General features: G+C 41.8%; 2 protein-coding genes across 5 annotated transcripts in view; one reads left to right on the top strand and one right to left on the bottom strand.

Moving 5' to 3' along the window:
• The window catches only part of LOC123506072, a 10660-nt gene extending 10287 nt beyond the window's left edge, over positions 1-373 (top strand). For all 4 annotated transcript variants that reach the window (XM_045257989.1, XM_045257979.1, XM_045257951.1 and 1 more), the window contains one exon: positions 1-373. This exon is cut by the window's left edge and continues 322 nt beyond it. The gene's annotated coding sequence lies outside the window, so the exon portion shown is untranslated.
• A 2558-nt stretch (positions 374-2931) lies between these two features.
• On the bottom strand, positions 2932-11350 carry LOC123506051 (alpha-aminoadipic semialdehyde synthase, mitochondrial-like). The gene is made up of 4 exons (XM_045257897.1): positions 11195-11350; positions 10867-10974; positions 5625-5736; positions 2932-3310 (listed from the first exon to the last, which is right to left on the bottom strand). The coding sequence occupies exons 2-4, from the start codon at positions 10955-10957 to the stop codon at positions 3130-3132; spliced, it is 384 nt and encodes a 127-aa protein (XP_045113832.1). The 5' UTR covers positions 10958-10974; positions 11195-11350; the 3' UTR covers positions 2932-3129.
• Between the last annotated feature and the right edge of the window lie 17 nt (positions 11351-11367).

Raw genomic sequence — 11367 nt, 5'->3', positions numbered from 1 at the left:
CCTGTCCTGCCCGGCGACTGCCGCCCTCAGATGAGCGCGGCCACCACCCGATCGGCACCCGCCCATGCAGCCTGAAGCCCGCGACCTTCTCACCAACCGCGAGTCCAGGCAACCAGGTTTTCCTTCCTCCTCCGCCACACGCCCACAGACGTGATGCTGCGGGCGATAAGGGCGGCACTCCCGCCTCACTAACACAGCTGCCCGCCACAGCTGCGGCAGCTCAGAGGATGGAGAGCAGCGCATCATCTCGCTACGTCACCGGCGGCGGGCTGGTGCCTCATTGGAGTATTTGAATGTACATGTAGTCTGTCATTGTGTATATATCTATGTACGTATGTATATCTTGTAGACTATTGCTCAATAAACCTTTAACAAGTAACAGTTGATATGTCATTATTAGAGTGTACCGGGAGCTGGAGAAACAGTAATAAATGACTCAAGACAAAGCATGAAGTAACGAATGAAAATGCAAAACATATTAAATTAATTACTTTGTGAATCAGCTGGCTAGAGAGTCAAAAAGTCGTCTTAAACACAGTTCCAGACAGCTTCTCATAAGTCTGGGAATTGAGTCTAGATAGATGGTAATTAACTAACTATATAACTACCACTAAGCACCATTCGCTCATTCGCTCATTGATATCCTTCCTTCCTCACCAACACAACACCTTCTCGTATGTTTCCCTGTCTACAATTCTCGTCCCAAAGACGTCTTGACACAGTGCCAAACAGCAGCGAGTAGAGAGTAGAGAGAGAGAGTGGGTAATTAATGAACTATATAACTACCACTAAGCACCATTCGCTCGTTGATATCCTTCCTCACCAGCACAACACCCTCTCTTATGTTTCGCTGTCCACAATTCTCGCCCCTAAGACGTCTTGACACAGTGCCAAACAGCATATCATAAGTCTGGGTGTTGAATATACAGTGGAGATTAATAAGCCAACTACCACTAAGCACCATTCGCTCATTCGCTCCTTCAAACCCTTCCTTCCTCACCAGCACAACACCCTCTCATGTTTCGCTGTCCACAATTCTCGCCCCTAAGACGTCTTCACACAGTGCCCGGCAACAGCATATCATAAGTCTGGGTGTTGAGCGGCCGCTGCTTACCGAGCTAACTACCATTAAGTACCATTCACTCATTCGCTCATTCATATCTTCACTAGAATTTATTTTCGCTATTTCATCTTCACGGGAATTTATTTTCGCGTCGTTCTCTCTCTCTCTCTCTCTCTCTCTCTCTCTCTCTCTCTCTCTCTCTCTCTTGTCCTTAATTACGTTTTATTCATCTGTTCTCCTAGTTCTTCCTTTGATATTCTCGTAATTTCGTTTATTTTTTTACGGATTTAAATTTTGGCTTGTTTGCTTTGTTTATTCCCTCGTCATGTTGGTGGTGTCTTTATTCGCGTTGTTCGGTCTTCTCGTCCTTACCTCTCCTTTCTCTCCTTCCTCTCTCTCCCTTCCCCTTCATCTCCTTCGCTTCTCCCAGTCAGCCTTTCGTCTCTCCTCTCACTCAGCCAAGGACAAAATGACAAATGAATGACCAAACCAAGTCAAACAAACGCCAACACGGACAAATATTGCTTTATTTCGCTCCCGCTCAGGACACTGCCAGGCTCACACATGATGATGATGATGATGATGATGATGATGATGATGATGATGATGATGATGATGATGATGATGATGATGATGATGATGATGATGATGATGATGATGATGATGATTTACCTACACACAGATACAACACAACACACACACACACACACACACACACACACACAGAGAGAGAGAGAGAGAGAGAGAGAGAGAGAGAGAGAGAGAGAGAGAGACATAATAATAATAATAATAATAATAATAATAATAATAATAATAAAACAATTAAGGAATAATCTATATTTAAGTAATAAATAATAATAATAATAATAATAATAATAATAATAATAATAATAATAATAATAATAATAATAATAATAATAACAATAATAGTAGTAGTAGTAGTAGTAGCACTAGTAGTAACAGTAATAGTAGTAATCAAATACATATCTAGTTCTTAATACGTATATAACCATAACAGTAGTAGTAGTAGTAGTAGTAGTAGTAGTAGTAGTAATAATAGTAGTAGTAGTAGTAGTAGTAGTAGTAGTAATAATAGTAGTAGTAGTAGTAGTTGTAGCAATAGTAATAGTGTGTCTATCTGCACAAACACACTCTAACACCATCAAACACACTTAAAACACCTCCAAACACACAAAAAATACACTTAAACACAATTTTTTCCTACAAACACACCCAAACACACTCAAACGCACCTACAAACACTCACACACACTCAAAACACACTCAAATACATTTTTTTCTCCAAACACATCCAAACGCATTCAAACACACCTACAAACACTCACACACACACACACACACACACACACACACACACCCAAACACACTCAAACACACACAACAACACACTCAAAACACACCCACACACATTTTCTTCAACACAACACAAACACACTCAAAAACACACCCAAACACACTTTTCCAACACTCCAACACACACAAACACTTCCAAACACACAAACAAACACACTCAAACACACACACTTCAAACTTCAAACACTTGCAAACACACTCAAAACACACCCAAACACACACTTTTCCTCCAAACACACTCCAAACACACACAAACACACCCAAACACTCAATAATCATCCAAACACTTCCAAACACACTTCCAAACACAAACACACCCAAACACACCCAAACACACCAAAAACACATTTCTTACAAACACTCAAAACACACCGAAACACTGTCATACGCATTCAAAACACACCCAAACACACAATTTTTCCTCCAAACACTTCCAAACACACCCTCAAACACACCCAAACACAAACTCCAAACACACCCAAACACAATTTTTCTTCCAAACACTTCCAAACACACCCAAACACATTCAAGTACACCCAAAAACAGACATATTTCTTACAAACACACTCAAAACACACCGAAACACTGTCATACGCATTCAAAACACACCCAAACACACAATTTTTCCTCCAAACACTTCCAAACACATCCAAACACACAATAATCCTCCAAACACAGTTCCAAACACATAATCACACAAAGGTAGAAGCGGTGTTAGCCTGGATGCCTTCCTGCCTCAAGCGAGCCAGCACTGTTTGGTAAATGTCGCGTTTGAGCGGTAACACACAGCCCCGTGTTTGGATCTCCCCTCCGAGCACCATCTTCGTACACATCGCCGCTGGAAGGCCCACTGTGCGAGCCATGGCGCTGTACCTGTGTGGGGAAAGTTAGAAAGGCGTGTTTGAATTAGGAAAATGGCAGGCTTGGATGTATTTTTAGCGTGTTTGGAGTGTGTATGAGTGTGTTTTGGGTGTGTTTTGTGTTTAGAGATGTGTTTGGATATGTTTGGGTGTGTTCTTACGTGTTATAGTGGTGTTTGAGCATTCTGATGGTGATTTGAGTGTTTTGTGTGTGTTTAGGTGTGTTTGAGTGTGTTTAGAGTGTGTTTTGGATGTTTAGAGATGTGTTTGGAGGCATTCTAAGTGTGTTTGGGTGTGTTTTGTATGTGTTTTGAGTGTGTACAAAGGCGTGTTTGGTTTAGAAATATTTCTGAGCGTGTTGGTGTATGTTTGTTCCTGTTTAGGCGTTTTGATGGTGCTTTGAGTGTTTGTGTGTGTTTGGAGTGTGTTTAGAGTGTTTGGAGTGTTTAGAGATGTGTTTGGGTGGTTTGGAGTGTGTTTGGATGTTTTATGGAAATATTCTGAGTGTGTTTGAGTGGTGTTTGTGTAATTTGATGGGTGTTTGAGTGTTTTGGGTGTGTTTTGGGTGTGTTTGGGTGATTAGAGATGTGTTTTGAGTGTGTTTGGGTGTAGTTTTACGTATCGTAGTGGTGTTTGAGTATTTTGATGATGATTTTAGTGTGTTTGAGTGTGTTTGGGTGTGTTTTGAGTATGTTTGGGTGTGTTTTGAGTGTGTTTGGGTGTGTTTTGAGTGTGTTTGGTGTCTTTTGGTGTATTTTTGTGTGTTTGAGTGTTTTGAGTGTGTTTAGAGTGTGTTTGGGTGATTAGAGATGTGTTTAGGTGTATTTTTGTGTGTTTGAGTGTTTTGAGTGTGTTTTAATGGTTTTTGATTATTTAGATGGTGATTTGAATGTTTTGTGTGTGTTTTGAGTGTTTTGGTGTGCTTTTGCGTGCTTGTGTGTGATTTGAGTGTGTTTTGTTTGTGTTGAGTGTGTTTGAGTGTATTTTGCGTGTTTTGAGTGTGTTTGAGTATGTTTTGAGTGTGTTTTGGGTGTGTTTTGAGTGTGGTTTGATATATCTATAGCGTGTTTAAGTGTTTTGAGTGTGTTTGGGTGTGTTTTGAGTGTGTTTTGAGTGTGTTTGGGTGTGAGTGTTATCAGTGTATTTTGAGTGTGTCTGGGGTGTGTTTGAGTGTGTTGGGGTGTGTTTGGGTGTGTTTTGATATATTTTGATGTGTTTTCGCGTGTTTGAGTGTGTTCTGAATGTGATTGGAGGTGTTTAGAGTGTGTTTCGGTGTATTTCTGTGCGTTTGGGTGTTTGAGTGTGTTTGGATGTGCTTTAGAGTGTTTGGAGGTATTCTGAGTGTGTTTGGGTATGTTTTGAGTGCGTTTAGAGTGTGTTTTGGGTATTTGTGTGTTTTGAGTGTGTTTCGAGTTTGGTTTGATGTATTTTGAGTGTGTTTAAGTGTTTTGAGTGTGTTTTGGGTGTGCTTGGTGTGTGTTTGGGTGTGTTTAGTGTGTGTTTGGGGTGTGTTTGAGTGATTTGAGTGTGTTTGGAGTGTTTGGGTGTGTTTGTGGTGTTGGGGTGTGTTTGAGTGTGTTGGGGTGTATTTGAGTGTGTTTGGGTGTGTTTGGAGTGTGTTTTGAGTGCTTTTTGGCGTTTCAGTTTTTTGAGTATGTTTTGAGTGTTTGAGTGTGTTTGAGTGTGTTTGAGTGTGTTTGAATGTGTTCTGGATGTTTTACGTATCTTTTGTTGTCTTTTTGCGTGTTTGCGTGTTTTAAATGTGATTTGAAGTGTTTGGAGTAAGTTTGGGTGTATTTCTCTGCGTTTGGGTGTGTTTTGAGTGTGTTTGAGTGTGTTTGGATGTGATATTGAGTCATGGGAGGTATTTTGAGTGTGTTTGGGCATGTTTTGAGTGTGTTTGAATATACCTGGGTGTCTTTTGAGTGTGTTTTGGGTGTGATTGTGTGTTTTGAGTGTGGTTTTATGTATTTTGAATGTGTTTAAGTATTTTGAGTGTGTTTGAGAGTGTTTGAGTGTGTTTGAGTGTATTTTGAGTGTATTTGAGAGAGAGAGAGAGAGAGAGAGAGAGAGAGAGAGAGAGAGTGTGTGTGTGTGTCTCTCTCTCTCTCTCTCTCTCTCTCTCTCTCTCTCTCTCTCTCTCTCTCTCTCTCTCTCTCTCTCTCTCTCTCTCTCTCTCTCTCTCTCTCAATCCTAAACTTTTCTCTCTCTCCGTCTACCAACTCCTCTCACTCACTCCTCTCTCTCTCTCTCTCTCACTCCTCACTCTCTCTCTCTCTCATTCCCTCTCCAATCCTCACCTCACTCTCACTCACTCACTCTCTCACCCGTTGGGATTTCCGTATTCGACCAGTGTGATTCCCTTGACTTCAGTGGATCCGTCCGGCCAGTTTGGTGTTATTTCGTGCCTCAACACCACCAGGTCGCTCTCACCCGCCTCGGAAATAGCAGCAGTACTGGTTGAACCTTCACATTTGGCAACTGCCGGACCTGATGGTGAATTGAGCGGCCACCAGATGTCACTGGGGAACTCCGGATCACTGAAGCCAACCTGTGCTTAACTATGAAGCCGTATGGTGTTGTATAATCAGATATAAGTGATTTAATTTAAGGGCGTCTTAGTAAGACACTGGAAATTCTTCATCGTGATATATCTCTTGAAACCAGAGCTACAGTCTTTAACATCTGGTAGTTATATTCACACTGTAAACAAGGTTAATCTAATATTGTGTTGCCCAGTCATTCAGCATTATCAGTGTGCACTATTCACCTGGAAAAGTACTCACTTAGAGTGTATTAGTCTCTATTCTGACAAATCTCAAAGTGAGACAAATCTTGCCATTTAAGATTTAGCAGGTGGCCGTCCCTAATGCAAGACCCGCCGCCGCCAGCAGGATGGCCAGAGTGAAGGGTGAAGGGTGAAGGGTAGAGAGTAAAAATCAGCAAGGTGTGGGTGCAGGATGACACGCCGCCAGCAGGATGGGCAGGGTGACTGGTGAAGAGTGAAGCGTGGAGCATGAAGGGTGAAGGGTGAAAGACAGCAAGGTGTGGGTGCAGGATGACAAGGGGTGTGTGGAGGCAAGGACACTGAAGGGAGGCGGCAGCATAGTGAGCGTGGGATCGGGCAGATGTCCACGCGTAGGTTCGAATCCCACCACGTACAGCCTTAAAACACTTTGCCATTTGTCGAGTGGTTTAAAGTTACCTACATGTCACCATTTTTGACTTTCGTTGTTGTTGTTGTTGTTGTTGTTTCGTTTTGTCACATTATCATCACTATTCCTTATCCATGCATTCTTCCTTAACACACACACACACACACACACACACACACACACACACACAAAAAAAAAAAACTGACCTATTTTCTCAATATTTCAATTTTTCTCTTTTTTTTCTACTTTTTGGAAACAATTTAGTGTTTTGTTTCATATTTTATACATATTTTTCTATTATTTTCTATCTACTTTCCATTTGTGTGTGTGTGTGTGTGTGTGTGTGTGTGTGTGTTCTAGCTATATACATGACCGTGTGTGTGTGTGTGTTAGATTCCATTACACATTTTTAATTTTCTTAATATATCACATTCTTCTTCTATTTCCTTTCATTTCTTCATTTTTTACGAGAATTATTACATTTTTTACTCTTAAGGATAAATTTTCTTCCTTACATTAATCCTTCAGGACATTTTTCTTCCTTCCCTCTCGTTTCTTTTCCTCATTTTTTTTAAAGTCCTTCACATTCCGGCAACCTTTCCTCCTTTAACTCTCAAAGCACCTCCCTTTCATTTTTCAGGACAAAATATCTTGCCTTTTCTTCTACTTAACTCCCTACCAAGTGTCTGTGCATTAGTGTGTACGTGTGTATGTGTATAGAGTTAGCCATGCACTGCCCCATGACGCCTCTCTCTACAGCACAATGACAGGGAGCTGCCTTCAGGAACACGACACATCAACACACCAACACACAACACAGCACAACAGTTTAGCCAGACAGAGTTGCTGAGATCGAAGGATGAGGAGGTGAATGTGATGAGGGAGTAATGGATTGAATATTTCTACTGAGTCATTTTAAGATCAAGATGTCAGTTAGAGAGTGAGAGAAGAATATTTGAGGAATTTTAGTAAGATGTCACTTGTAAGATTGTCAAACGAGGGAGTGAGAGAGGAATATTTCTAGATCATGAGGCAAATTTCCAGTGTTCCTTGGGGTGTGCTGTGGTAAAAGAGTGCTAAAGTGTATTGGGGGTTTGTACAGCACTCGTTCACTTACTACTACTACTACTACTACTACTAAGATGGTCAGGTGAATGTATGTAAGTACAATGTAAGTGAAATGACTGTGTGTGGGGTTAGCATAAAGACAACTTGAGAAAATGTGGTTTTGTTTTGAGTGTATCCTTACTGTGGGTGTAGGAGACAGAAGGAAGAAGAAAAACACGAGAAATAAAGAGAGGAAGAGGAAATATAAGAAGTGGAGGAGGACAAAATGAAGGAAGGGCAAAATAAAGAGAGAGTAATTGTAATAGGAAGAGGAAGAGAGGATGAAATAAATGAGGAAGAACAGAAAGGAAGAAATATGACAATGTAAATTAAGACAACTTGTAATCTCTCTCTCTCTCATTACCATCTGTACAATGAAAGGAGGAAAACACACACACACACACACACACACACACACACACACTACATCATCTCTTCAATGAATGATGACACAACTAAAGTGTGGTTTGTTTATAAGGTGAATAGAGTCAGTCATTCACGTATCAATAAAGGCAGAAAGGAAAGCACAAGACTAGATTTGTGTGGACTAAACATTACAATACTGCATTATTAGAAAGTCATAGAGAAAAAGTCACTCAGTTCGGAAAGGTAAGGTGAAGAAACGATCCTTCCTTTCCATGACAGGGACGAGGAGCCTTCGTTCAGATCTCCTCGGGCTCTCTGCCATGTGTCTGCCTCAGCAGCGCCACTGTGGATTGCCCTTTCGGTTACTGCGCGTACTTTCTTGAGTCATACATTGTACTGCAGCAGTTTGTCTTTCCACAGTAGTAGGGTTGTTTTGTTTGCCGTTGTTGTGTTACAGTTCTTCCCTCGGGGACGACATAGCATCTACAGGCAAAGCTTTCGTCTTGAACACTGACGCCTTGTTAAGCCAGTCAACTCTCTTGCTCCGCAGTCCACTTGTCTTGTGCTGTAGCTGCGACGTTCGCTTCTGCACCTGTTGAGTCCAGTTATAAAGACCAGTCATTTTGTCTTCCAACTCGACTGTCTTATTGTGCAAATCCAGTGTTTCGTTTTCCAGACCTATTGTTTGGTCTTCAATTTCTTCTACAAAGTTCAACATTTTTTCCATCATGTCCTCTAAATCCGCCACCTTGTTTTGTAGAGCTTTGATTTGGGCCTGCAGACTGTGAGTTCCTTCTTGCAGGTCTGCTGTCTTGTTGTGGAGACTCTCTGTCATCTCCTTCAAACCCACAGCTTTGTTTTCAATCTGGTTAGTTTCGGTCTCCACACGCAGCATCGTTCGCCCCATTATGACACTCTCCACTAACATCGCATCTGATTCCTTTTCTATTCGCATCGTTTTGTTTTCCACTTCCAGTATTTTGCTTTTCATTTCATTCGATTTTTTCTGAAGATCTTCGTCGATGGGTTCCCCCACGGAACCCATCTCCACCCCCACGGTGCCCACCTCCACGTGGGCACCACACCTATCGGAGACGTACTCCTCGACGTCTCCTTTGCATCGCCCGAAGGCGACCACCACGCATGCCAGGATCATGAACATTTTGTTGATGGACATCTCTCTGGAAATCCTTCTTGTTTGTGAAACAAAATTATGAATACTGGAATATCACCTTTTGCAGGCTGTTCATTACAAAAATGTTTGGGTGCTGCCCTCAGACCCTCAGCTGATGATGAGATCCGTGCAGGCACACGCACAGGTAATACACGTACACGCACCCAAACACACACACACACACACACACACACACACACACACACACACACACACACACACACACACACACACACACACACACACACACACACACACAGTAGTAGTAGTAGTAGTAGTAGTAGTAGTAGATATCAATAAAGCACAAAACGAACTCTGACAAGAAAAAAAACTAATAAATAGAAAATAAAATGTCAAGGAACACTAGTCTTGCTCTTCACGACATATAAAAAAAAGGCTAAACTAAACTAAAAAGCTACAACTTTACAAACCTTGGAATCTCAACAGACAATAGAGCCTCACGAGCAAATAACACAAACCTATTAAAAACCACGAAGAAATATCAAACAAGCATGGCGCAGAGAACTATTACGTCGTGAAAACATTGAAAGTTTCGTGTATTATTTCTGGAACAGGAAACCCATGGCGATTCTCAATTAACTGCTCCCACGTGGTAAACCCGCACCTGGCACGAATGTCACTAGTTAGGAGATAGGATTCCAGTACGTGAATCTCTGTCTGCACGGCGCCGGAGGAACACACACGCTCTTCCACAGGCAATCTCCCGGGCCCTCGTCTATTCCATCTGCCGGTTTATCTTGCCAGCGTGATTCTGTCTGTTGGTCTGTGTGTGTGTTAGTCTGTCTGTTGGTCTGTGTGTGTGTTAGTCTGTCGGTGTGTGTGTGTGTGTGTTATTCTGTCTGTTGGTCTGTGTGTGTGTTAGTCTGTTGGTGTGTGTGTGTGTTAGTCTGTCGGTGTGTGTGTGTGTTAGTCTGTCTGTTGGTCTGTGTGTGTGTTAGTCTGTCTGTTGGTGTGTGTGTTAGTCTGTCTGTTGGTCTGTGTGTGTTAGTCTGTCTGTTGGTCTGTGTGTGTGTGTTAGTCTGTCTGTTGGTCTGTGTGTGTGTTAGTCTGTCGTGTGTGTGTGTGTGTTAGTCTGTCTGTTGGTCTGTGTGTGTTAGTCTGTCTGTTGGTCTGTGTGTGTTAGTCTGTCTGTTGGTCTGTGTGTGTTAGTCTGTCTGTTGGTCTGTGTGTGTGTTAGTCTGTCGGTGTGTGTGTGTGTTAGTCTGTCTGTTGGTCTGTGTGTGTTATTCTGTCTGTTGGTCTGTGTGTGTGTTAGTCTGTCGGTGTGTGTGCGTGTTATTCTGTCTGTTGGTCTGTGTGTGTGTTAGTCTGTCGGTGTGTGTGTGTGTGTGTGTGTGTGTGTGTGTGTGTGTGTGTGTGTGTGTGTGTGTGTGTGTGTGTGTTTGTTTAAGCAGGCGGTAAATTCAGCCGCCAAATTGCATAAAACCTAACCTGATTATGTACACATGGAATCATAACAACCAAATACTAACCTCACTTAATCGAACCTAACGTAACTTAACTTAACCGTAAAAAATATCACACTGAAAAGAAAATAGACCTTTTAAACTTGCTGACATCCTTAGTTAAAATTTGCTACACATACACGTAAATGAGATTCAAATTAGCCAGGCGGAGCTACACCCTATGAGAAAGTGAGAGGTGTCCAGCTCCGTAGGCTAAACTGGAATAATACCACTACTACTACTACTACTACTATCAATAATAAGGTGTGGGGAGCGAAGCCTTGGAAGGAAAGGTACTCACTGTCTCCTAGTAAGTGACTTCCTGCTGGCACATGTCCTCTGTCAAACAATCTTGCCAATCGACTGCTGTTTAAAATGAGGCTGCACCACATTTCATACGCCACATTTCCTACAGGACAAATCTTACACAAATTTAGCCCTTTTGAAAGTAGTGACATGTTTCCTACAGAGCTACACCATACAGTCCTACAAATATTATACATCCTACAAATTTTATATATTAATTTGTATTTTTCACTAAAACTTATATATAAAATGAAGCATTACAGTGACACTCTTATTTCTCAGTAGAACATAAATATAATTATATTAATCATGTTATCACTAACCTAACTAACGCAGGCAGTTTGTTGTTTCTGGCCACATTTCAAAAGTACCGGAATCCAGAATTGTTTGTGTCAACCACTGCATTGAAGCGGATGTCCCCTTCAATACCAGCCAGGCAGCAGGCTTGGTCCAGCAGTGGAGTACAAAATATCCCGCCTGACCTGTCTCGTGGAAT

The sequence above is a fragment of the Portunus trituberculatus genome, chromosome 2 (assembly GCF_017591435.1).
Source record: "Portunus trituberculatus isolate SZX2019 chromosome 2, ASM1759143v1, whole genome shotgun sequence".
In the NCBI taxonomy this organism is placed as follows: Eukaryota; Metazoa; Arthropoda; class Malacostraca; order Decapoda; family Portunidae; genus Portunus; species Portunus trituberculatus.
The sequence above is the reverse complement of the archived record's forward strand: the minus strand, read 5'-3'. Positions and strand labels throughout refer to the sequence as shown.